The 26931-nt window shown below is 45.7% G+C and overlaps 2 protein-coding genes across 14 annotated transcripts in view; one reads left to right on the forward strand and one right to left on the reverse strand.

Annotated features, from left to right (window-relative positions):
• DLG3 (discs large MAGUK scaffold protein 3) overlaps window positions 1–25435 on the forward strand; it is an 80100-nt gene extending 54665 nt beyond the window's left edge. For 7 of the 9 annotated variants that reach the window (XM_077307425.1, XM_077307427.1, XM_077307429.1 and 4 more), the window contains 11 exons: window positions 2367–2481; window positions 13003–13179; window positions 13578–13653; window positions 14344–14443; window positions 17134–17175; window positions 18330–18380; window positions 18554–18655; window positions 19248–19420; window positions 21345–21454; window positions 21950–22041; window positions 22994–25435. In XM_077307425.1, coding sequence (XP_077163540.1) covers window positions 2367–2481; window positions 13003–13179; window positions 13578–13653; window positions 14344–14443; window positions 17134–17175; window positions 18330–18380; window positions 18554–18655; window positions 19248–19420; window positions 21345–21454; window positions 21950–22041; window positions 22994–23100 — 1145 coding nt within the window. In that variant the 3' untranslated portion in view covers window positions 23101–25435. Of the gene's footprint in view, window positions 1–2366; window positions 2482–13002; window positions 13180–13577; window positions 13654–14343; window positions 14444–16159; window positions 16206–17133; window positions 17176–18329; window positions 18381–18553; window positions 18656–19247; window positions 19421–21344; window positions 21455–21949; window positions 22042–22993 lie in introns of all 9 variants that reach the window. The other 2 variants (XM_077307426.1, XM_077307428.1) reach the window with 1 other exon arrangement.
• A 461-nt stretch (window positions 25436–25896) lies between these two features.
• TEX11 (testis expressed 11) overlaps window positions 25897–26931 on the reverse strand; it is a 47263-nt gene continuing 46228 nt past the window's right edge. For 4 of the 5 annotated variants that reach the window (XM_077307421.1, XM_077307424.1, XM_077307423.1 and 1 more), the window contains one exon: window positions 25897–26583. In XM_077307421.1, coding sequence (XP_077163536.1) covers window positions 26512–26583 — 72 coding nt within the window. In that variant the 3' untranslated portion in view covers window positions 25897–26511. The remainder of the gene's footprint in view (window positions 26584–26931) is intronic. The other variant, XM_077307422.1, reaches the window with a different exon arrangement.

Raw genomic sequence — 26931 nt, forward strand, 5'->3', positions numbered from 1 at the left:
CCCTAGAATCCCTTGTTTCCTCATGCAGTGTGGGACTCTTGTCTTATGTGACTGATGAGAATAATGAGGTATTTTGCATTTAAATTATTTTTGTATAAAACATTTCTACATATATTACTAGTAATATACCTTTTGTGATGTACAGATAAGAACATAAGGGCAGTCCTGCTGGATTAGATCTGGTCCACCAGTCTATGTCTGCTAGTGGTTCAGAAGCAGGATGCTGAGGCTACTGTCCTTGTCATTTCCACAGCAGAGTCCAGAGGCTTGCTCCTTCTGAATATAAAAGATCCATTTAGCTATTAGGCTCACAGTCATGATTAGATTTGCCCTCTGGGAATGACCTAAACTGCCTAAACTAGTGGTATAATTCGGGGGTCATCAACCCCCAGTCTGCGGCCCACGAAGGCCACGATACCGGGCCACCGGCAGCTGCACCTGCTCCCCGCACAGCAAGAAGGGAAGGGAAGAGGCAGGCACGGGTGCCGGCATGCCAGCGACGCAAACGTGCATGCGCGCAGCTGCTGTGCATGTGTGTTAGCGCTCCCTGGTGGCGAAAATGTGCATGCACAGAAACTGCACGTTTGCGCGGCACCCGGCCGTCGGCTCTCCCCTCACCCCCGGAGTCGGTCCCTGACCTCAGAAAGGTGGGGACCACTGGTATAATTCATAAACTGTGCACTTCATAGTTAAATACGGAATGAGTAAAGAAGTGCTTCTTGTGTGCTCTGCCTATGCTGCTAATCAGTATTATTGGGTGACCCTTGAGTTTGGATAAAATGAAAGAGGAAGAAAAATATATATTGGCTGACAATATGGATAATTTCATAAACTATTTTAATTCTACCTCATGGCTTCCTTTTTCCTAAATGAAAAGGCCCCAAATAAGTGTCCTTTGATCTGTATAGGCATTTTTTTTTAATCTGACCCTTCCTCTGAGGATCTTGCCATGGCATGTGTGATTTCCCCCATTTTGTCTTCACAACAGCCCTGTGCAGTAGACTAGGCATGTGCATGACTTTATAGTTGTATGAGGATCTGAGCTGGATTCACCTGTGTCTAACTTACACTAGCTGCTAATCGCTATAGTTCCGCTTTTTAAAAAACCTTGGCCAGCTTGACTGTCTTTGGAGGGGAAGGGATGGGATGATTAGATCTGTTCACTATTCTAAATGCTACTTCACCATAGTTCTCATCACTATTGTTACTGGTTTAATATATTTAAAACAGAATGTGTGGCTCAAATGGCAAAACCAGGCCACACACTATAGTGCTGGCATTCCTGAGAATTGATGAAGGGCTATATTGGCCTGCTCAGGCCTGTGTAAATTCATAGGCTCCTGGAAGGAAATAGTGCATTATTCCTCCCACAATTGCCTGTTAGCCTCATAGTTCCCTTTTTCTTTTTGTAAGCAGATAGCTGCCTCCCAGTCACTAGGTCATTATGCAACCTACTGCTTGGGAGATTTCTGCATACCTGGTGAAACCTCTGGATATGCATAAGTATGTATTTAAGTTACAATCCAATCAGCATATTTGTCAAATTGAGTACACTTTCTGAGCCAGGGATGTTGTAGCCAGGCTTCTGCAGTATGCTGTCCATTAAGTTCTGCTCTCCATTGGTCTTTGATAACAAATAATGGGTAAATCTTTGTGAATGGGTCAGAATTCATATCACCTATTGCAGTGGTTCTCAACCTTCCTAATGCCACGACCCTTTAATACAGTTCCTCATGTTGTGGTGACCCCCAACCATAAAATTATGCAAGTGTTCTTTCGCAGAAATTAAACCGAAACTGACCAATAGCGTGAAGATCCATTGATCATGATTGTATATAAATTGGTTCCCAGGGTTTCTCAGTTCAGTTCTGCCTCTTGTCCTACCATGCTGATCTCACTCTTTTCCGCTGCTCCAGACAGACGAACGCTGTATCTCGATCTACCGCACAAGGCTGTCGTGTAGATGGCACCTCCCCCAACCAAGCTGCTTGTCCTGCTGCGAGCCCTGTGAAAGGGTCGTTTGACCCCCAAAGGGGTCCCGACGCCCAGGTTGAGAACCACTGATCTATTGTATTTAGGTGGATAGATACTGGGTGGAAAAGTAGAAAAGAGCAAGAGTCCAGTAGTCTATTGAAGACTAACAATATTTGTGACAGGGTATGAACTTTCATGAGTCACTGCTTACTTCTTTAGAAGTGACTCTCAAAAGCTGATGCCCCGCCACATATTTTGTTATTCTTTAAGGTGCTACTGGACTCTTGCTCTTTTCTACTGCTGCAGGCTAACATGGCTACCCATCTCTCTGGGTGGAAAAGAATATTGCAAGTAGGCTGGTTCCCCAATCTAATCCTCCTTGTTGATTGCAGAGTACAGCCGCTTTGAATCTAAGATCCATGACCTGAGAGAACAGATGATGAACAGCAGCATGAGCTCAGGATCTGGCTCACTCCGGACAAGCGAAAAGCGGTCTCTCTATGTCCGGTAAGGAAAACATCTTCCTTTTCCTACTGGTGGCCACAGATGGACACTTCTGAAAATTGTTCCAAGTATGTCACTGGTAGATAATGAGCTGTCCAGTTTGTTTGTGTGTTATATTATATTAATAAGAAAACAGGGTTGCACTTACCTGTAACTGTTGTTCATCGAGTGGTCTTCTGTGCAGTCACACATGGGTTCTGCGGAATCGCAGGCCTGCCACGGAGAGGAACTCGCAAGCTTTTATACATATAAAATTCTAGAAGCTCCCAAGAGTGCTCACCCCTCCCCTACAGAGGGTGACTTTCCCGCCCAAAGTCACATGATGTGGGAGGGGTTAGCACTCTCCCCTCAGTTCTCCTTCCTGCCGCCGGAACAGGCAAGTCAATCCATTATCAGCGGCCCACTGCGGGGAAGGAGGGAGGGTTGTGTGACTGCACAGAAGACCACTCGATGAACAACAGTTACAGGTAAGTGCAACCCTGTTTTCATCTTCGTGGCTTCTGTGCAGTCCCACATGGGAGACTAGCAAGATCACGCACCCTGGAGGTGGGTGTGGGCTTACATAGCAGAAAATGGATTGAATCCACTCTACCCACAGAACCTCTCTCCAGGAGTTGACATCTATAACAAAGTGGTGGACAAATGTGGATCATTGATCAGGTCACTCCACTGCAGATGTCTATTAGAGGCAATCCAGGCAAGAAGACTGCAGAAAAAAACTCTGAGAACATGTAATTCAGAGAGATACCAATAGGGCCATCTACTTCAGGCAAAGCTTGTCAGTTTATGGAAACATCATTCAACATGGTAATATCTGTACTGAGGCCCTTCTACACATTCATGGATCAGTAAGGCAAGTAACGATTTCTACATTGCCTGGATCAGCCCATTCCATTATTTACTTGTTTGGTTTTTTTAACCAAACATATCCCATACACATAGCCCTCTCTGCTTCAGAACCAGGTGTCAAGTCAGGAGTAACTTAGAAATCACTTGGGGAAGAAAACCCATGTTCGGTTTTAATACTACTCATCTCGATGAAATCTTAGAGAAGAGAGGGCCATCAGATAAGGTAGACGTTTCCTCCAACCTTCAGGCTGAATCCACGGCCATCCAAAAAGGATGTACTGTAATACATAAATCTGTCAATCAATGAATCAAAGAAAAGGCAGATTCACAAATGCATTTTTAACGGTTGAGTTGCTAACATCTTGCTATCCTGATCTAGAAACATTTCCATCTACACCAATAGAACAAGTAGAAGAGGGTTTGTGGTTTACCACCCACGCCCTCAAGACCCTAAATATTAACCACCAGCCAGGAATAGCAGACGAACTATCAGTCGGAATTGCCTGAGCACTAGGTGATGGTGAAGGTCTCTATGCAGGAATTCTGGCTCTGTCAGAGAGGCAATGAACCTGTATGCTTGCAGTAGGAAACACACTCCACTTGGTCTACAGGTTGCTTCAGAAATGCAGTGTACACTGTCCAGTTAGAACTTTCAAATACCATATCTAGGAATCCTGCAAGGGAAGAAGAAGGTTAATGAAGAATGGAAAGGTTTCCCCAGTGGGTTGTGAACCCACTGATACCCCAGAGCACAACATGCATTGTTTCCAGTAGCAAATGAGTACCCTGTACTGCTTCTTGCAGCAAAAAAGGAACTATGTTTGGAGTGTCCATTATTGACACTCATATGTGACCGCAATCATTGCTTAATCTTCCCTGTATCAATCCAATATATGCGCTGAGGCTAGCACCAAAGCACACTGAGGTTTCCCATCATGTAGATGACAGAGACATGTTGAACAGAACCTGAGCACTGTAACATAACCTCAGGTAGCCTGTTTCCACCATAGTAATTCATATAGGTTTATGCCATGGAGTCATCTGTAGGCAAACAGGACCTGCTGTTCTTGAATCCTGCACAACAAAGAATCAAAGACACATTAATAGCTCTGAATTTTGAGTCTTATTAATAGTCTAAATAGATGTTCTGACCCGGTACTCAGACAATAATAGTACAACGCTTTCCACAGTCAAATAACAAGGCAACTGTGAGGATTTCAAAGTCAAAGGAGATAGTATCAAGGTATCCCCTACTAGAGATTCAATGTGATGAGTGTAAGAGTATGATCTTAGAGATTGTGCTTCAAATCCCCACTCTGCCATGGGAATTTGCAGAGTGACTCTTTCTCAACTTATCCTACCTCACAGGGTCACTGTGAGGAGAAAGTGGAAGATCACTATATCAGAGCCCTCAGGAGAGTCAAAGGAATAGGGAGTTTCAACCAAAGGTGTTCCTTAAAGATTCTACCTTTTTTGTTTTTGTTTTTTTCCCTCACCCACCCCCCAAGGGGTGGAAATCTGTTTTCCAGAGGGATAGCCTCAGTAGTCCTTTCAATGGAAAAAAACATTGTGAAATAGATCCATAAATGCCACATTTCAATAGGGAATGAGCACAGATGCTGCAGACCCACAACTTGGACAGCATGCCCAAGGCTCACTGAAGACTGGATTCAAATACAAAAGGGAACCTGCCTGACCATCCAGTCACTGAAATAGGGATACACATAGCAACTATATAGCCTGATGTGATCCACTATAGTTGCAATATAAGTTGGGAATAACCAAGTTGCAGACACTAGACCAAAAAGCAACACATTATAAACATAATAAAAAGCATTATGTAGAAATGCAGGAATGGATGTAAGAAGCCAGTGCCCTTAAGAGTGATTATGGCAGACCATAAGCTTTTTGACAAATGAGGGAGACTCTTGTTCATGACATATGAACTCCTCAATCTCTCTGTACTTAGTATGTCACCCAACATACAGGATAGCTGTTTCACCTACACTCTTTAGGACTATTATATACATAAAGGTAAAGGTATCCCCTGTGCAAGCACCGAGTCATGTCTGACCCCTGGGGTGATGCCCTCCAGTGTTCCCCCAGCAGACAACAAAGGGTGGTTTTCCATTCCCTTCCCCAGTCATTACTGTTTTACCGCACAGCAAGCTGGGTACTCATTTTACCAACCTCGGAAGGATGGATACACACACACACACATATATATCTATATATACAGGTATACAGCAACACTGTCTCTAAGGATGGCTGCCACTTCATCGATCAGGAATGGTGGATGCCAAACGGAGGCTACACCAAATGCTCTGCATCATAAATATACAAATACAAAAACATTATTATTATTATCACTGTTTCCCAAACATGGGAACAATAGGATAAGTTTCCAGAAAATATACAAAGGACCCCCAATGCTGGGGCTGCAGATTCCCTGGGGATTAAGCAGAATTTCCATTCGTAGCATCCCCTTACCCTTTATTTTGAGGGGTGCACAGCTGCATTTGAGTGGGCGGGATTGTTTGGTAGATCTGATCAGGATAAAAGAAGATCCTGACTATGGGAACCTGCATGCTTACCGTTGCCAATATTTTGGCTGTCAATATGAATTTCTTTATGTGCCCAAGCATCTCATATGTCTGAGCACTAAATGTTTACCATCAAAAGGAAAACCCCCCAGGTTTAGACCTTATTCAGGGAACCACGGGGAATGATTAGCCAAGAATGATGATGCATTACAATATAGGCTGGCATTACCGTATTGTGGCTTTTTGCCCCCTTTCCTGAAGCATTCAATTGCCACTCTCCACATTTGAGTTGTACTGCCACTATGCCAGTGGATCCCCTATGCGTCATAAAATATATTTTCCTTCCATCAGTTTCAAAAAGCGGGGAGGGAGGAAGGTGACAAACAGATCTAATCATTGCTGGTTGTACATCCAAATGATGGAGGTGGCTCTAATTTAAAACAATCCAAAATAAGAAGAGCCTTTCCTCCTGAGTCTAAACATCCTGTTTTTCTGCTAATGCAGGTGTGAATGCAAGTTTACTCAGGGCCTCTGTAGACAGAAGGCTATAATACCCTTGCTTTTATAAAAATCAGTTCTGAGATGATCTCAGATCCTTTGCCAGCAACTGTGTCAAAGATTCACTTGTGGTGGCAGCAGGTAATGGCATCTATATAGCCTAGGACCACATGTCCAATCTCTTTCCCAATCTTTCCTGGGTGTTGGGAATGTGGGCAGAGCTTACTTGCAGAGCTGACGCTCAAAGTGGGGGACAGGGGGAGAGCACCATTGCCTGTCCCTTGGATTTCCCCACAGTCTGTGGTGACATTTGGCAGTGATGCTCAGTGGCACTGCTGGGCAACGATGATTGGTGCTGATGCTTGGCAGCAGCGCTTGGTGGCAGTACTATGGAGGCAAGCATGCTCAGGGTCTCATTGTCAGAGAGCTGACAAATTGGTGAGTTGTGTGTCAACACAGCACCCCTTGGCACCAAATTATAACATTTATCATCACATGGAGTCATGACTTACGTGATCAAGGACTCTCAGTGCCAGGCAGCCCTTGGGAATCAGCCAGCAGCAGCAGATCTTGACATCAAGGAAATGGTGCCTGCTGGCATCAAGGAGACAAATCGCCTCTAAATGCGAACGATAAACAGGCCGATGCCGAACTTCTTCTGTCTCCTTCATCGGTGGGCTACGAGAGGCCCTAGAGAGGGCAGATTCCTCCTTCGATTAGGCACCACCGGAACTGGCACTGAGCTCACCTGCAGTGGCTGCTGGTCATAAATTAGCCACTGGGGCTCTCTCTCCTTCATCAGTGGGCTAGATGTGGCCCTAGAGAGGGCAGATTCCTCCTCCAATTAAGCACCACTGAGACTGGCACTGAGCACACCGACAGTGGCTGCTGGCCATAAATCAGCCGCTGGGGCTCTCCTTCACCAGTGGGCAAGATGTGGCCCTAAACAGGGCAGACTCCTCCTTCGATTAGGCACCACTGGGACTGGCCCTGAGCACACCGACAGTGGCTGCTGGCCATAAATCATCCGCACTGGCTCTCTCTCCTTCACCAGTGGGGTAGCTGCAGCCCTAGACAGGGCAGATTCCTCCTTCGATTAGGCACCACTGGGACTGGCCCTGAGCACACCGACTGTGGCTGCTGGCCATAAATCAGCCGCTGGGGCTCTCCTTCACCAGTGGGGTAGCTGCAGCCCTAGACAGGGCAGACTCCTCCTTCGATTAGGCACCACTGGGACTGGCACTGGGCACACCTGAGGTGGCTGTTGGCCATAAATCAGCCGCCGGCGCTCTCTCTCCTCGCAGGTCTGAGGCGCCGAGGCCGTCTCTCAGAGAACTTCCAGACAAACTGCTCTTCCTCCCCTCGACTTCCGGGGTGGTTTGGCAGCAAGGCTGAGGCACTGTCCCCTGTCAGAACAGAGGCGAAGGACTCAGCTTTTCATTTGGGGCTATTTCACCCCACTTTATTCTCTCTCTCTCTTTTTAAAAAATATTTATTTTAATTACTTATTTAAACAAGGCCGCAAATATTTAAAACAGTGGCCCATAATATCGGAATTCTGAGTCATTCGCCTTCCTTCTGAATCTGAGGTAAAAATTTCTCTTCAGCTTGCTGAACAGTCCTCTCTCAGAGGCGGCAGAAAAAGAACTGAGGGGAGAGTGCTAACCCCTCCCACATCATGTGACTTTGGGCGGGAAAGTCACCCTCTGTAGGGGAGGGGTGAGCACTCTTGGGAGCTTCTAGAATTTTATATGTATAAAAGCTTGCGAGTTCCTCTCCGTGGCAGGCCTGCGATTCCGCAGAACCCATGTGGGACTGCACAGAAGCCACGAAGATGAAGGTGTCTTGTGGTGTTACTCGTTGCAAAAGGTTATTTAATGCTTCTTTGGCCTTCATATTGCCTATTGTTAGCAGTGTCTCTTGTGACTTCTTCCTGAGGCATCTGAGCAGTGATTTGCTTATTTTGGGAAGTGACGCTTTTATAGTCCTGCTGAAAGATATCTTATTTTCCTGAACAGGAATTCTGCAGACTGAAGTTAATGCATATCCTGCAACCATTTTGTGTGAGCACACTTCATTTTCAGAGTGTGATCTCTGTGTGGCTGTCCTGTGAAAGCCAAATTGAGCTGGATGGCTTTTGCTCTTTTTTTCTGAAAGGAGAGCAGTTATAGATGAAAAAGGTCCCATGCCTGTGGTGTTCTGCTATGCATGACAGTCTTCTGTGAAGATAGATTCAGGTGGGTCTGAAGCAGCAGAACAAATTCAGAGCCCGGTGGCACCTTTAAGGCCAACAAAGTTTTATTCAAGGTATGAGCTTTCGTGTGCATGCACACTTCTTCAGATACAATACCGTAGAATGGAAGTAAATCCAAATTGCTATTTTTTTCCTATTAATCTCTGGAATCTGTTAACCATTTTCATCATGCTGTATGATAATTTACTCTCACACTACCTCTAATTATGAACTGCTTACTTGCATTCCATGACATTGTATCTGGGGAAGTGTGCTTGCACACAAAAGCTCATACCCTGATTAAAACTGTTAAAGATGCTGCTGGATTCAAAATTTGTTCATCTTCTGTGAAACATTAGCTGTTTCTTCTCCCTGGAAAGAGGGATGAACCCATCGTAAGATTTAATGCCTTGAGCTTGATATTTGAACTGAGTTAGGTATAATACGAGCCTGAAACTGCAGCACTTTTCCTTTTATCTCTATTCTTCCTCCTTGTCTCTACCATATTCAGATAAGCTTGCAATGGGATAGGTGTGTGCCCAGAGAATGCCTTCCAAGCCAGTAAATCCTTTGCTCCAGGAAGACTTTTGACATCATTTGAGACAGGCTTAGTGACTGAAAATCTTGCCTTTTTAGAATAGAACAAGCTAAAGCCATAACAACTATACAGACAAACAGTGCCTTTTTAGAAGTTTGTTGAGATGTCAGGTTTAGATAGTCCAATTGACTACCCCTGGTTTGCAGTTTGATTACCCCTGGTTTGTAGTCCATGGACATCTGGAGGACCACAGTTTGACTACCCCTGGTTTGCAGTTTGACTATCCCTGGTTTGCAAAAGGCATTTAAAACACTGGCAAGTTTAATGGCTGGGTGGTGCCGGTCAATAATTTAAATAGGCTTTTACAGTTTAAAGCTGTTGGTAGACTTTTTTGCAAGCTTCCCGCATACATAGATATCTTGTCTAACTTTCTCAGTTGGGTTATCTCAAATTGGTTGCCTGTGCAGTAAAGGCTTTTTCCTTGGGTGTTAAATGATCTTGTGTAACTTGGTTGTTTTTGTGGTTGGGATGACACTTTGAAAACCCTTTTGCACTTGAAATAGAAGGCCCAGCCCTACTGGGTGGGGTAGTTTCGAGTACAATTTAACTGAAACTGATGGAATGCCCTGCTGTGCTGCAGGTAACGATAATTATAAGGCTTGTTACAGAATAGTACTGAGTTGTGAGGTAATCCCACAGTGCACATTATGACATTGACAGAGGTCTTGCCCTGGATGACTTGGCCAGAGTAAATGATTTCCAAGCTTGACACAAAAATTTGACATCAGTACTTGGGATTTCCTTGTCATTAGATAGCTTCCTGTGTTCAGAGAAATATGGCTGAAGGTGCCCCATCTTGTGGCAGTTAGTGGAATTACTGGAACAAAACCAGATTTGAGCATTTAGGATGTCACTGGGCTGAGGATATTGTGTGAGACATGGCTGAATACAAGAGCGACAGCATTTAACTCTAGGATGGCTAGGTTTGGCAAGGTGCAGACTGAGTTAAGCAGCTGGAGTTAATCTTTTTAGAAAAATGTTTATTGGTTATGTTAACTTTTGCTATTTCACAAAACACATCAATCATAGATTTTGATATGCAAAACACTAATTGCCATTGCCCAACAACTCACTAAAACATTAAATAGAGGGGAAATGCCCTGCTTTATATTTCTGTAAAATACAGGCACACACTTCCTTGGATGGGAGGCAAGGTAGTGGTAACTTTTGGGAGATGTTTTCACATTTCTGTGTTGGAATTTGATAGGGGACCCAATGGGCTGAGAGGTTCTTAGTAGAGCAGTGGGATTCCTTCTATCTAGTGAGTGCTTTTGCTCCTAATGGTGGAAAGTGCTGTCCACTTTGTAGGAGCTTCAAGGCAAGAGCATTTCAGAGATGGTTTGCCCTTGCTTGCCTCTGTGTCACGACCCTTGGAGTCTCCCATCCAAACACTGGTCAGGGATTATTCTGCTTCCAGGGTCTTTCAAGATTGAGGTATCCAGATCAGGGCATTCTAGCTGCTAGATCAGGGGTAGTGTCAAACTGCGGCTCTCCAGATGTCCATGGACTACAATTCCCATGAGCCCCTGCCAGCATTTGCTGGCAGGGGCTCATGGGAATTGTAGTCCATGGCCATCTGGAGGGCCGCAGTTTGACACTACCCCTGTACTAGATAATCTAGTTTCTAGGCTATTTTTGTAAATATCTAATATAAAGAAGCCATAGTGCAGGGGTCCCCGATGTGGTACCAGTGGGAGACATGGCAACTGATGATACCTTTCTTGGCACTTGCCAAGTGTTTTTAGAAAAGGGGTGGGACCAGGTAGCTCTTTTCCCCCTTTCCAAAAGTACAAATTACTGTAATACAAAATAAAAGAGCAATAAAACAACAAGATGGCAATCGTGCTAGTTTTATTGGCCCTCGGTCCTCATCTCATGCATTCACAGTTGCGATTAAGCAGCTGTAAATCCAGGGGCAATGGTTGGCTCCGGAGGGGGGTCCAGATTACACTATGATGGGGAAGGACTTTAGCCCAGCCTCAACTAAAAGCCTGGTGGAAGAGCTCCCTCTTGCAGGCCCTGTGGAACCCAGAGAGCTCTGACAGGGCTCTTAGCTCATTCGGGAGCTCATTCCACCAGGTAGGGGCCAGGACCAAATAAACCCTGCCCCTGGTTGAGGGCAGACGTGCTTCCAGGGGGCCCAGGACCATCCAGACCAGGGAGATGTGCTTCCTAGTCCTGTCCCCTTCTATCCAGCCACAGGACTTCCATCTTGCGGCCCTCTCAACTACCTTACCAAGGAATGCAAGATGCAATACCGGACGGTAGCTGGCAGGGTCCTGCTCGTTCACTGATGGTCTCTTCAGTATTGGGTGAATCATTGCTGCCTTAAGCCCCTGAGGGAATTCTCCCAATAAAAGGGAGAGGTTCACACTCTCCCTCAGTGGGCCTCCTATCCGCTGGTCGCATCTTGAGTGGTTGCCCTCACTGAGCCTAGCAGTTTGCCCACTTCTGTTAAGGAGAGCCACCTGAAGCCATCAAACCTTGTCCCCCCTCGACAGCCAGAGAGCTTCCAGTTTGCGTTCTGTATCAATTGTGACAGTAAGTTCACGGTAGAGAAACAAACTTTATCCGCAAAAAAGCTTGCTAAAGCATCACAGTTGGAGAGCACCATAGGTGAGCCAGCAGCAGAGTGGCAGGGCAGCCCCTGAGGCAGCAGCCGGGGGGTAGGAGGAGGAGGAGCCGCAACCCGGTACTGACTGATCCACGGACCAGTACTGGTCCCTGGACAAGGAGTTGGGGACAGCTGCTGTAGAGCATTCAGGAATCCTTTAGATTCCATAGGTCTCCACAGGCAGACTAAAATATGTCCGTCACCCAAACAGGAAGGGGGTGATATATCCTTAGTCAAGCCTTTAGGGCATGCTGGTTTGTCACCAGATCCTCCTCTACCCCTGCACCAAAGATCGTCCAAGGTGTGGCCAGCCTGATGGGTGGGATCAGCAGCAAATTGCGAGAACCGTAGTGTCACTATGACTGAAACCAGATCTGGGCCAAGTCCTGGGGACATTGAGTCCATATGGACATTGAAGTCCCCCAGAATCAGAAGTCTAGGAAACTGCAACGTTCAAGAGGCCGCCCCCTCCAGCAGGCCCAGCAGGGCATCCAAGGGTACAGTGGGTCCCTGAAGGAATAGGTTTCCAGGACCACCACCCCCTCGCCTACCGTGGAGCCAAGGCTGATGCAAGATCAAATACTCAGGTGGAACCAGATATTTTAGTGCGACAGTCTCCCCCTCTCGTGCCCAGGTTTTGGTGATTCACACCATAGTCTCGCAAGTCAAGGTCTTGTTATTAATCGACCTGGTGTTGCATAGTATCAACAACTGTTCTGCCCTAGCAAACCTAACAGTTCCACCACAGCACAAGATGCTTCACTTTGTGACCAAAGGCAACCTAAAGCAGGCATTTTGTGGTTAGCTTCACCTTTTGTGTCAGCCATTTCATGATGGCCATTTTGTGATTGTGCCCACCTTACTGTGTCAGAATTCTAAAGGTGCCTGTAGACCTTGAGACCTTTGCCATAGTGAAATTCTGAAAGTGGGATCAGAACTGATCAACAGCTCCTTACTGGAGTATGAGTCCAATTTGCTGCTATCCAAATTGATAAAGTTTACCTGTTGCAGCCTGCTGTTCTTCTACAGCCTGATGTTCTAGGATTGAGTGAAAGATCTGGAACAGTCAAAACATATGATAGTCAAAACGTGTCTGAAGGCATCCCGTTATTTGATGGATGAGCATGTATCAAAAACAAAAGGCTTAGTTGAATGGAAGTCTTATCTCATGTCCTTTCCTCCTGTGCAGGGCCCTCTTCGACTATGATCGAACTCGGGACAGCTGCTTGCCCAGTCAGGGACTCAGTTTTTCTTATGGGGACATCTTACACGTTATTAATGCCTCAGATGATGAATGGTGGCAGGCAAGGCTAGTAACACCTCATGGAGAGAGTGAGCAGATTGGGGTCATCCCCAGCAAGAAGAGGTGAGTTGCTTGTTCTCTGGCCCAAGCCCTTGCCAATACTTTTCCATAGCAACGCCGATTCTGACCAGATATCTCCTTTGGGTGTGCCTGAAATGGTCTTCTAAGAAGAGCTCATAAGAGGGAAAAGTTTGAATTTTGCTTTTGTGCTGATATTTTTTCTCAATCAAAGTGAGCTTCTTTTCATGCCATACAGGAAATTCTGCCCATCAGAGGAGATGTCTTGTGGCTGTGAGCTATGCCCTATTTAATATAGAACCAGAGAACTGGGAGAAAGAGCCAGCTGCTGCTTTAATGCACTGAGCGTGGGAAGAGTCAGGGATGGGCCAAAGAGCCATGTGATGAGATGGGATCCACACTTGGACAATATAAAAAATTTCTTTTTTTCTTGACCTTATCAGAGTGGAAAAGAAGGAAAGAGCACGGTTGAAAACAGTGAAATTCCACGCCCGGACTGGGATGATCGAGTCCAACAGGGTAAGTGCTTGTCAATGGGAAGGGGGGCAGTGTGGGAGGATCATGGGCAAGGTGAATGAGATCAAGCCAGGCGTATAAGCATATTCCCTTCAGGGTGGAATGTCACCTAGCGTATTCCAGGTAAGAGTGGGAGGATCTGAGCAGGGGCTTTTATAGCTGGGATTTGCCTAGAATCCCTTCCAGATTCCAGAGACCTCCAGTTGGTTTGTCCTTGGAAAAGCAACAGCACTTGTAGCCTTGTTTTTTGGCTGCCCTTCCCATTGGCTTTGCAGCAACCTGTTTTCAGCATCTCCTTATGGGTGGCACAGGATACAGTAGTGGTTACTGATACTAGAAACAGCTGAGTTTGGGTGGAGGGAAGCCAGCAGACTGGCAGAGTGTGATTTCCAATTTCTGACAGCATGGGGGGGGGGGGAGGCCATTAAAAACACATTTTTGTTGCTGTGGCCATGCGGACTCGTTAGTCATCTTCCACCATCCCTAAAACCATTTTTTCTCTGTGCTTAATTTTCCTCTTGCATCCTGTTCACGTGTAATTTCCATGATTTCATTTAAGGGGTAGCTTCCCTGGCAGTGATCATCATTGTCTTTTCATTTTAATTTTTCTTGCATGCTTTAAACTCCATTGTTTTGTTCTTTTGTTTGTTTTTATTTTTCTGCCCCTCCTTCCATCTTCCATCTTTTTCACAGTCGATCAAAACGAAACGTAAAAAGAGTTTCCGCCTCTCTCGAAAGTTCCCATTTTACAAGAGCAAAGAGAACATGGCCCAGGAGAGCAGCGGACAGGAACGTAAGTAGTGGCTGCCCTGCTCGAATGCCTGCTTGGGAGGCTTCTGTGGCTGCTGTAAGGTGATGAGTGACACATTGCCTCCAAGAAGGGTGATTCCAGCACATCTAGTTAGGCTCTGCTGACTCCTGCGTAAGAGTGAGGCCCCTGCCTTCCCCAAGTTCCTGAGGCCCTTCTCCCAATGCTCTGAACAGTTTCTAGGAATGAATGTTGCCTTCAGCCTGGCTGTGATGAGAAGATATAACAAGAGCTGTGTTTCCTGCTGCCGGAATTGAGACTAGTGTGGAAATTTGCACTATGATGAGCCTTGTGGCTCCCAATGATACTGACCTCTACTGGTACTGCTTGCTTTCCTCTGCCTCTTCTTACTAGACTTCCAGATCACCCTGGTGACTCCTGTCCCAGGCTATGCAGACTTCCACTTTTCTGTCCTGGTATTTATCAAACATTCTCCTTCCTATGTTTCCATAGGCCAAAACCTATATAAGGCACCACTTAACCAGGTTTCTCCCAGTTGAATTTTTGGAAAAGCCTACCCCTGTGGTCAGAACAGTACTCTTCAGTGCCTCACCTAGCTCCTTGCCTCACTCCATGACTAGCAGATGGAGACTAAACTTGTAAAAGAGCCACATTTCTGCAAACATGCATACCATGTTGGTTACAGCACTTTGATTATCTTCATGCTACCGACAAGAAGATTCTGCAGTGGGTATGACTTCTAGATGACATCATTGGCTGCATGCCACAAAAGTAGCCAAGGGTCTGGGTGCAGAGGGGAACCACAAAACCAGCAACCCATGTACAAAACTTGCTTGCCATTGCTTTACTTGTTGGAACAAACGGTGGGATGTCTTAAAAGCCAAGTATGCTGTTGAGTCACAACCAGCTCCCAGCAACTCCATGAAGTTCCATTTCAAGGCAAGAGATGGGCCAAGATGATTTGCCATTCCTATTATAAATCTTCAAAAGGGCTCTTACGGTCATAGCCGAGGACCTCCCCACTTGTGTTCTGCGGAGCACAGGGCAGATCTCTAGAGCTTAGCCCTTTCCTTGTTTCGTGCCTCTTGTAGTGCTGTGCTCACTGCAATCTGCAGCAAAGCAGGAACCTAGTGGAGAGGGGAGGCAAGGGCTACGGTTTGCAGGTGTTATTCCTGTAATTGCTGTGATCAGGGTGTCTCATTCTCCAATTGCTACCTGACTAGTCAGGCCATTTGGTTTCAGGAGAACAAGGGACTTGATTTGCTGACACCTGATACAGGCATTCTGGCAATTGTAAAGCAAAAAGTGAAACCTCTTGTATAGTTGGCTGTGTTTAGAACTTTGCTGGATTAGGCATTTGTTTGAGCTGGGCACTAGATCATCTGAACAGTAGGTAGTCCTCAGGCATGCCCACGCATGTTCTGGAATTGGCATGTCTTGGGAACTAAGGTACATCAGGCTGTTGGGAGGTGTTTTGGGAGGTGAACTTTGAGGTCTGAGCAAGGCAGCCATCAAGAGATGCTGCAGATGTCCTATTCAGAGGGTTTGGGACATAGAGGGCTTTAGAAGGTTGGCCAGGAGCTTTAACTTCACTTGCTATTGCAGCTCTCAGCCATTCTGCACTCCTGTCACTAATGCTCTCCTGGCTCTGTCTCTCCTCTCTACTCCTTCCTTTCTTTCTCTCTCTCTTTTTCTCTTCTCGCCTTTTTCCTTTTCCCCTTCTGGCTGGCTGTGAATCAGGACTTCCCTGGGTTAAGTGACGATTATTATGGCGCAAAGAACCTGAGTAAGTGGAATTTCACTGCACATGTACACTTTTCATACGATCAAGCATGTGTGTGACTGGGAAGCTAGTGGTGTGCCTGAAGCAACCACATGTTTGTCTGAGCCCAGGTATACCATTGCTACTTGGACCTCCATAGGATTAGGCTGCCTGAACCTAGCCCTGTTAGCTACTTGGCATTACTGTAGGCTTTGTGAATCTATCACCAGTAGAGAGATTGTCACCCGAGTGTAATGGGGGCTTGTGACAGAAAGGCAAGGAACTCTGTCATTACTTTAGATTGGGATCCTGTAGCAGGAAGTTAGGGAGGGAGGCAGTCCTAATTGGGCAGTTTATTTTCCTGTTGACATTATCTGTGAACCCCACTTCTCTGATACTGTAGAGATGGGAATACCCTGAGCCATGGTACCCTAGGGAGCCCTGTAGTCTCTGTCTTAACTTCACCGCATGTTCTGCCAGCTTCTCCCTCCCTTTCCTCTTTTTCCTTCTCCCCACTCTGTAGTTCCCTGTGGCAGGATGATATCTTAGGGCCTGACAAATAATGGCAGGCTAGGAACAGGGCTTATATTATCTGTGCTTCAACCCTGCTTGTCCCTGGGCTCCTCTGATTATGTACATCTTGGACATGAGCTACTGAGGAAGAAAAGTATGTGTCGCCCAGACAAGAGCTAAGCATCAGATTTGGAAAATAAACAGGTTTATCTGTGCATATGGCCAGGATTGCTTGCTGTTAACGTCTCCAGACTTGGTGCAGTCCTTGAGGAAACCCTATCTATTGTGTTGTGGGGGCTTAGTGTATGTATGAGGTGTCTGTCCAGCTTTCCTCAATGTGGCTTTTCTGTCCTCCATGGTTTCATCAGCATTTGATGTTTTCACACTCCTTTTTTCTCACATTCTGTGTACTGAATTGCAGTCTCTTTCTTGGTTGCAGAGGGAGTAACATCAAACACCAGTGACAGTGAAAGCAGTTCCAGTAAGTGTCCTTCCCCCGTGGCCCAGCCATTGTGCCAAATAACTGGGATCCTCTGCTGGCCCCTACTCTGTTTGGGAGCCAGGTCTTGCTTTAGACTAGTTATTCAGGGTCCTAGTGGATTCTGTAGCATGAATGTTCAGGTCTAAGCTGTGGAGTTGAATGTTCCTCTTCACTGTTTGTGGCGGAGCATAGCTTAAATCCTCAGCTATGAGGAGGTCACTAAGGTAGATCACCAAGCAGTAGTGTTCCCAGTAGTCCCTGCATTCTCAAATAGTGCTACAGTCAGAAAGCTAAGCAGGTTACCTTGGGCTTCTGTCTGTGCAACCATCTCACATGCACTGGAGTAAACTGTTGTTGCTATGAGTCCATGAAGCTAGGGAAGCTTAGACTGGATGTGGGGGAGAACAGCATTCCCAGGCTCTTCACTAAGATGCTGCCCCATCCCTAAATTTGGACAAAGTGAAATGTACACAGTGAGAGGAATGGCTACTTCCTCTTGATCGTTAAAGAAGAATGGCTGCTGTTGGCTGGGCCAAGATGCTGGAAGCCTAATCAGCATTGCATATGTTGTCACTCTGCTGTGCAGGAGTCTCCAACATTTTGAGCCTGCAGGCAGCTCTGGAATTTTGAGATACAGTGGCAGACATCACTGTAAACGGCTGTTACAAAAGGTCGAGTCAAGCATAAAATGGCTGCCACCAAAAATGAAGCCCAGCACAGCAGAGGAACTGGGATGGGAAATATAAATGCAGGCAGAAGAAGCCCAAGCAGGGATAACAGGCGCACATAAGACATTGAGCAATGTGGGAAAGGGAGGGTAAAACACACAGAGAAAAGAATTACAAGGAGGGAAATGGGTGCTATGGTACTCTCTGTCCTGCACAACTGACCTGGTGGTCTTTTTTCAAGGACCCTGCTAAGTGGGCTTGACCCTCTTTTCGCATGCAGCCAGCTGAGTGACCTTGGGCTCACCACAGCACTGATAAAGCTGTTGTGACCGATCAGTAATAGGGCTCTCTCAGCCTCACCTATCTCACAGGGTGTCTGTTGTGAGGAGAAGAAAGGGAAGGGGACCGAAAGGTGCTTTTAGACTTCTTCAGGCAGTGAAAAGCGGGTATAAAAACCAACTCTCCTTTCCCTTCCAACTCTTTCAGAAGGACAAGAGGACACAATTCTGTCGTATGAACCTGTGACACGGCAAGAAAGTAAGTTGGGAAGTGATGGATTTGCTGTGCTGCAGTAGGTAGCTCTCCACTTCAACTCTGGAATACCTCTGCTTCTCCCTGTGTGGATGGTTGGTTCTGCCTCGCAGATTGGGAGAGGTAGCTACAGGCAGTTGGATGCCAACTGGATACACTTATCAGTTTTGTCTTTGCAGTTCACTACGCAAGGCCCGTGATCATTCTGGGGCCCATGAAGGATCGAGTCAATGATGACCTTATCTCAGAGTTCCCTCACAAATTTGGCTCCTGTGTACCACGTAAGTGCTGGTCTCCTTGCCAGCTTAGATTCATTGTGGGGTTTGGGGCCAGGCAATGGGTGTAGGCCTTCTAACTCATTAAATGATGTACAAGGTATTATCTAAGATTGTATAAGGAGGGTGTGACAGCTGACAGTTAATTAAGTGGTCCTGAATTTTTGCCATTTATCCTAAAGGTAAAGGTATCCCCAGTGCAAGCACCGGGTCATGTCTGACCCTTGGGGTGATGCCCTCTAGCGTTTTCACGGTAGACTCAATATGGCGTGGTTTGCCAGTGCCTTCCCCAGTCTTTACCGTTTACCCCCCACCAAGCTGGGTACTCATTTTACCGACCTCGGAAGGATGGAAGGCTGAGTCAACCCTGAGCCGGCTGCTGGGCTCGAACTCCCAGCCTCATGGGCAGAGCTTCAGACAGCATTTCTGCTGCCTTACCACTCTGCGCCACAAGAGGCTTGTTCATTTATCCTTGTCCAGTTTAAACAGTAAAAGTCAGTCATAATTAAGAGGCTTTTAAAACATGGGGGGGGGGAGAAGAGATCTGTCACCAGCAGAAAAAGCTGATGAATTGATGAGCTGATGTATCCTTTTCCAGACACTACCAGGCCCCGGCGTGAGAATGAAGTGGATGGTCAGGATTACCATTTTGTGGGATCGCGGGAGCAGATGGAAAAGGACATTCAAGACAGCAAGTTCATTGAGGCGGGGCAGTTCAATGACAATCTCTATGGGACCAGTATTCAGTCTGTGCGGGCAGTAGCAGAGAGGGTGAGTAAGTGCATCAAGTATCCTAGATGAGAACCACCACGTTGGCTGCAGCCTGTTTGGAACTTGGGCCATAGTCTTTTCTGCTCATTTCCTGTCGTTATAGCCAGAGCTGGCAGTTCACACAACCAGTTCTTATGAGCTTGGGGCACTAAAAGGCATTCAGAACTTTAACTCAAGGTTGTTGAAGATAGAAAGGGGCTATTTATAACTAATATTTGTATACTGATCTCATAATCAAATGGTTCTTTCAGCAACTTGGCGAGTTGGTTTTGTAAAAAGAAGAACAGCATTAAAACAAAAAGTTGTGGCCATGAGAATTAAAAACAAATTACAAGGCGGCAGTAATAATTAAAACCTCGCAATGCTCACCCCTAGGTTGGATTACTGCAGCTTGTTCTACACAGGCCTTCCCTTATCCCTGCTCTGAAAACTACACTTGGTCTGCAGCTGCACCCATCCTCACTCAGTCATCATGGAGAGACCTTCAGCAGCTGTACTGGCTAGCAGTTGAATACCAGATTAGGTTTAAGGTATTGGTACTCATCCTCAAGGTCATATGCAGTCCGGGTCCTGCATACCTTAAGGACCGTCTGATTGCGTATACCTCCCTGAAGAGTGAGATGCTGCATTCATTCCAATGGGTTGGTGATCCTTGGCCCCAAATAAGTTCACCTGGCCTTGACCAGAGCCACGGCCTTTTCAGCTGTGACCCTAACCTTGTGGAAGTAACTTCCCAATGACATCAAGGCCCTATCAGAACTCAAACAGTTCTCTAGGGCCTGCAAAACAGAGCTCTTCCACGAGGCTTTTAGTTGAGGCCAACAACTGGGCCCCCCCTGCAACCTAGATGCATCCCTGCCAAGCAACTCTGATGTTCCATATGTCCTTTATGATTGCTGTTTGACCGTTATGATTCATTCTTACTGTTGCAAATGCCTTCAATGTACTTTCTTGTCCCTACTGTTCTGTGTACACCGCCCCGAGACATCATAGTGAGGGGCAGTATATGAATGAACGAACCCTTAAAAACCTAAAAAAAAATTTAAAAACTTTCCATGGCACATAAAAATCAGCAAAGCAAATAGATCTACTGGTGGTAGTCTATTACTGAGGCAACTTCATAGAAAAGGCCATTTTGGTAGCTGTTTACATGGGCTTTGAAAACATGGATCTTAACTACCACCCAGGATCATGCAGGAGCAGGCAGCCTTTAAAATATACATGTCCCAAATGTTAAAGGCCCAAGACTTTGAATTACATTTCAAAACTAGTAACCCACGAGCTCTTTCAGAAGTAGTTGATATAGGTGCTTTGGAAAACTGCTAACCAGTAACCTAGCTGCTGCATTCTGAAACTGATAAAGTTTCTGGCCAGTCTTCAAAAGCATCCCTGTGTAGAGTACACTGCAGTAATCCAGTTTGCTTGGGTGTGATTAGAGCTTGAACAACCATGGCCAGATCCTGCTTCTCCAGGAAGGGGCACTTCTACTGAAGTTGGTTATGTGCTACATGCTGTAGTTGGACACTGTCAGGTGCTCTGAAGCTTCTGCTCCATGGTTTAGAACAGGGGTAGTCAAACTGCAGGCTGGCAGGGGCTTATGGGAATTGTATTCCATGGACATCTGGAGGGCCGCAGTTCGACTACCCATGGTTTAGAAATTATCAAGCAGCTTCAGGCATATGGGGCAGTTCCTCGGCTTCAGGAGGTTTGAGCAGACATATGCTGGTCTTTGATCTCAAGTCTTGTGTTATATCTTTACATACTATTGAGTTGAGGGGAGAGTGAGACACTGTTCCCTCTTGCAGAATAGAAATTGTTGCGATTTTGCTCCTGAGATTGTTGGGAAGATAAGTAATAAGGTATTCTATATGTAGCAGGCGCTACGCAAAGGTTCAGTGATAAAAGGGATCTTATTTCATCCTAGGGGAAACACTGCATTCTTGATGTGTCCGGCAATGCTATCAAGCGGTTGCAGCAAGCACAACTGTACCCCATTGCCATTTTCATCAAGCCAAAATCCATTGAAGCGCTTATGTGAGTATCCCAAAGGCCACAAATCTGGGTACCCTGGAAACTGCTGCCTGGGGGAAAGGGGTAGAGTCAAGGAATGATGGACAGACTAGAAGGGGAGTGCCTACCTTCTGGGCTATCCTCACTTTTCAAAGATAAGGGCATGCGGCATGCTCTGGCAGCAGACCGCCTATTGTAGATGAGTGTCTCATATTGTGGCTTGTTCTAGAAAGCAGAGCTTTTTAGTAGACTGGTGTTCATGAAATGCTTTGCTGGGAAGTGGAGGAAGTCCCCATCTCAAAACACCAGCTGGTATTGGTGATGTGGCTGTTGGACAACTTGGGCCTGAGCTCCCTTCTGTTTGGGGATTTGAGTGGAGGGGGATGAGTGCAGACTATAGGCTTCTCTGTGCCACTCTTATGGAGCTGCCTACACAGGAGTTGCTTGTGAAGCTATAAGTGCCCTCCAGCTGTGTCAGATTTGTATTTATATTGAGGTTCTTCACATCTCTGTTGGCAGGGAGATGAACCGGAGGCAGACATATGAGCAAGCCAACAAAGTGTTCGACAAAGCCATGAAATTGGAACAGGAGTTTGGAGAGTATTTTACAGGTGAGAACTGCCAGGTGTTAGTGACTTCCGCTTGCTTGCACTTTACTGTGGGGCTTGAAAGGGGTTAAAGGAGACTCTTGCTTAAGGGAGGACTTGCAAAGGAGGGGAAGGCTGACTCTCATGCTATCATTTCCATGTAGAATGTTGAACTATTGGAAGAGTGAAGCAGAATAACCCATGTGCAACAATTAGTAGTAGTGTTGGTTCTTATATGCCACTTTTCTCTACCTGAAGAAGTCTCAAAGCGGCTTCCAATTGCCTTCCCTTTCCTCTCCCCACCACAGACACCCTGTGAGGGAGGTGAGGCTGAGAGAGCCCTGATATTACTGCTCGGTCAGGACAGCTTTATCAGTGTTGTGCCGAGCCCAAGGTCACCCAGCTGGTTGCATGTGGGGGAGCGCGGAATCAAACCCAGTTCGCCAGATTAGAAGTCTGCACTCCTCACCACTAGACTAAGCTGGCTCTCCCTCCACCAAGATGGCTCTTCAACAAGTGCTGAAGAGTTTGGCCAGAGACTGAGTTGTTCACTGAGGAAGGAGCTAGTGGTGGATAAGGAAGCCTGAGGAGTGGAACATCCTGCATCTCAAAGCAGGGAGAAACATGGGATGATAGGGAGGCTTCCCTGAGTTGGAGAATAACAGATGGCTAAATTCATTTGGATCAGTGCCAATAGCTTCTAAAACATGCTGTCTGACTGAATAGTCTCCGAAGCTGAACAAATGGTGATAAAGAAAGCTCAGGTTTTTGTACCAACTTAAGGCCAAGGTGTCCCCCTAGAAGGAAGCCATAATTTGAAGTGCTTTATTGCTTGGCACCACAATGAAACAAGTATTTTAGTTGGGGGGGGGGGGCAGAGACTACTGTGTGCTTCCTAGAACTGAAAGTGTGTGTGGCTCGTTCCTTGTTCTAACCTTGGACAGAATTACTATTTTTATTATTTTTCTATTTTCAGCCATTGTACAAGGAGACTCTCTGGAGGAGATTTACAGCAAAATCAAACAGATAATAGAGGACCAATCTGGGCATTATATTTGGGTCCCGTCCCCTGAGAAACTGTGAAGTTCCACCCTCCAGTCCACTTCCTTGTGAGAAGATCAGAGACCCCCTCCCCCAAGCTCTCTGCCCCCAAGCAGGGGAGTGTGAATACTGTTCCTCTCCCTTTTTTAGATTGTTGAGAATTCAGTTTTCTAGTCCTGTTTCTTTTTCTTGGGATGGACCAATCTCAATCATCAAAGGACTGTCCCTGCCATTCCTGCATGGACCTTCCTGCTGTTTCCTTAGAAACAGAAAAAAAAACCCTATTTGAGAGTTGTGTGTTTTTTTTCCTTTTAAATTATGATCAGTAAAATCAAGAAGCAAGATGGGAGGTGGCAGCTGAAGACTAGCCTGAAGAGCTGCCCAAGCAACTGACTTGAACAGTGACTGCCCATTAGACATACTGAGGAATGTGGCATATGGGGGCAGCTTTCTGAAGAGCATCGTGATCACCCAGCACTGTGACCGAAGGAGAGGCAACAGAATGCATATATTTATCTGTATATGTAGTTATAATATATATATATACACACACATACATATATATATATATTATATTTGGACTTAAATGTGAGGGGGTGTTTAAGTGGTACTGTGTTAATACAAGAACTGTACTGCTGCTGTGTCTCCGCCATTGGGCATGGAAACCATTGTAGGAAAGAGCAAACATAAACGGTACAAGGTGTGTATTCCATGCTTTCCAAAGCCAAGTCTCTGGAGAAGGCTGCATTTGGGAAGAACAGAGGACTGGTGCTGTGCCTAGAGCAAGCAGAAGCCTTAGAGCCCCAGGTGAACACAGCAGCTGATCTGGTTACGAGAAAGCAAATGGATCATGCTACATATTGATTGCACATTGTTTTATGTCACCTGATGTGTTTGCATGAGAGGCTTTTAGTTTTTTTTTAAGCTGGTGTTAAACCAAAATCAAGTTTGTGTTGGTGTGTTGGCTTTTTCATTATTCCAGGCTTTTGATTTTAATAATGAACCGAACGGGTATGAAATCCAGTTTTTTAACTTATTTTTTAAGATTGTTCCATTGTAAATAGACTCCAGATCCAACCTACAGACATGTAGAATGAGTGCATCGACTGTCCTGTGTTGCAGTGGAGTCATTTCCCTGTAGAGACTAAACTCCATCTTACTGACTTGTTCTGTCTGATGGAAGAACACTGAGTTCCATGCAGTTAGAAGCTGGAAGAAGTAGCAGACTATGGGAGGAGAAGCTGTGTCTTACAAGGACACAGTATTCCAAACCCATGCTAGAATTGAGAACAGACTTGGGGGGGAGGGAAGAATCTTGTGGCAAATTTACCTTTCCAGCAAGCATATTGGGCTCATCTCCTGCTTTTGTACAAAAAACCCCATAGCATTAACTGTCTCCCCTCCCCAACCTCTACTTGCTGTTTTTCAAGACAGAAAGGTGGAATTTGGAGGGCACTCTGGTGTGAGACACAGACTGACTGTCTTCCATGGGCTGAGACAGCTGCTTCTGGGAAGCCTTGATATGTGCTCATCTGAGTAATGTCTATCAGTATATAAACTGTGGAGTTGCAAGAGTCTTAACTGATATACTGCCTCAGATCCTTTGGATTGGAAATAATTTGGGGGTTTCCTCATTCAGTACGAACCCCTCTATTAGCCTAAAGGAAAGCTTGTGTCTGCTTTCTTAATCTAACCCCCTGCTCCCAACCTTGAGGCAGGCAATTGTATACCTGGTTTCCATGGAACGAGCACAATGGCTGCTATAAGAGAAGACCCAAGAGTTCCTGGTCCTAATCCAGTTAGTAGGACCAGTCCTCAAATTGTAGCAGGTGATGCTGCCTGCCCTGTAGCTGGAAGGTAACTGTCATTCATTCAGTGTGATTTGTGCACGGACCCTCATTGTTAAATAATGAGTGAAAACTGTCATCTTGTGGAGATTCATTCTGGTAAGCGAGAAGCTGTTTCCACATCAGTTGGTGTTCCAAGAAGCTTCAAGTGGATTTTTGGTTGGACTGGAGCTGCTGCTTGCTAACAGGACTACGAAGGATAAAGATAAAGAAGCTGCTGTCATGTATGTGCCTCTGATGGAGGGAATTTGGATGAGGGGCTGCCACCTACTTCCTCTGCTCAGCTGGTGCTGCCAGGCACACTCATAAGAGCTGGCCTGTGCGCCATAGAGGCAGCTTCTGAGGTGGCTGGTCTCCAGGTTTCAACCTTTTTCTTTTCTAATAGCCTGTCACCTTGTCTTCTAGGCACATGGAGGAAAAGCCTATGTACTCCATGGCATAGCTGAAAGTATCAACCATGACACTAGTTGGTTTACCAGTGTTTCTTCCAAGGAGACATATATTTTTAATAAACAGAATGTTGCAATGAATTCTTGTCTGCAGAGGTTTCTTGTGAAGCTGAGGCTGGGTTACAAGGAGGAAAAGGTGGCTAGTACACTTTGATGGGGGGGCAGTAATAATTAAAAGGCCCATTCCATTCTCTTAGGAGATGCTAGTTACTCTCGCTATCTGTTTTATCTGGCCACAGTGCTGTATCAAATAAATTTGCTTTGAGTTACTCACTCTGAAGCCACTCTGAAGTCAGCATTCATGGTAGGCAGCCTCTGAAAATCCATTTCTGAATAGCACATGGACTGCACAATTGTAATATCGGAATGAGGATAATATTATGGTAATCCTTGGTTTTGCTGAATTAGGTGGCTGCAGTTGTAACAAATACAGCTGTTTACCAAGTGGTCTTTGTATAATTGCTTCATAAACTGGTTGCCAGTACTAGCCTGTCGTGGATTAAAAATTATATGTGGAATAGTAAACCTTACTACAATTAAGAGGTTTATGAACCGATGAAGTGCCTACAACAAATCACTGATTAGTTGCTAAAAATCAGTTCATTCTTTGTTAGTCCTAAGGCCTAGAGGGTGTGTGCCCTAAGCCGACTGCTGAGGGCAGAAGCACTTACGACAAGATGCTTTTAGGACAGATGGCACCCATGTAAAGAGCACAGTAATGGGTGACAACACCTTGAATGCTTATTACTGTTTCCCTGAGTTACTGGCTCCTGTTTGAGCAGTTGACTCTAAATATGTATGTTTGAGAAATTGCATTCTTGTACAGAAATGAACAAAGTTAAACAAGCCAATAAATATTTATATGGTAAGGAAAGAGTGGTGCCCAGAGGCTGCAATGCAGGCCTGGACTGTTTTAGTGCTCACATTACAACTTTTCTGAAGAAGCATTCTGCAAGATTATTTGGCTCTTAGTGTGGGGTTTGTATTTTCTCCCATGATACAATACCCCCTTTCTTAGGAGCAGCACCAGATCTGCATTTCATGCTTGACTGCATTGTCCAAAATGGGGGCCGTGCTTGTGTATTGCTTCCCCACCTTCTTCTGTGCTAATGACTGTAGAACTCTGACCTAGTAAGATGTAGATGAAGTTGCTGGTTTCATTCCTCCTTTGGAAGGTATCTCTTTGTGTTGTCTAGCTTGTCTAGTACCTCACTGTAAAGACAGGTCATCTGTAAGCAGAAGTAACTGAGTGTCATTTGAAAAATCAGTTTCATGTTTTCTGTGGCCCTGAATAGAAGCTGACCTATACCATAGATTCAAGTGGTTAGCCCTGTTGGTCTGAAGCGGCACAAAAAATCAGAGTCCAGTAGCACTTTTAAGACCAACAAATATTTATTCAAGGTGTGAGCTTTCAAGTGCATACACTCTTCCTCAGACACTCAAAGCTCACACCTTGAATATTTGTTGGTCTTAAAGGTGCTATTGGATTCTGATTTTGTTGCCCTACACCAGGGGTAGTCAAACTGCGGCCCTCCAGATATCCATGGACTCCAATTCCCATGGGAATTGGAGTCCAT

This window comes from Paroedura picta, chromosome 13 (genome assembly GCF_049243985.1).
Source record: "Paroedura picta isolate Pp20150507F chromosome 13, Ppicta_v3.0, whole genome shotgun sequence".
NCBI classification, from domain to species: Eukaryota; Metazoa; Chordata; class Lepidosauria; order Squamata; family Gekkonidae; genus Paroedura; species Paroedura picta.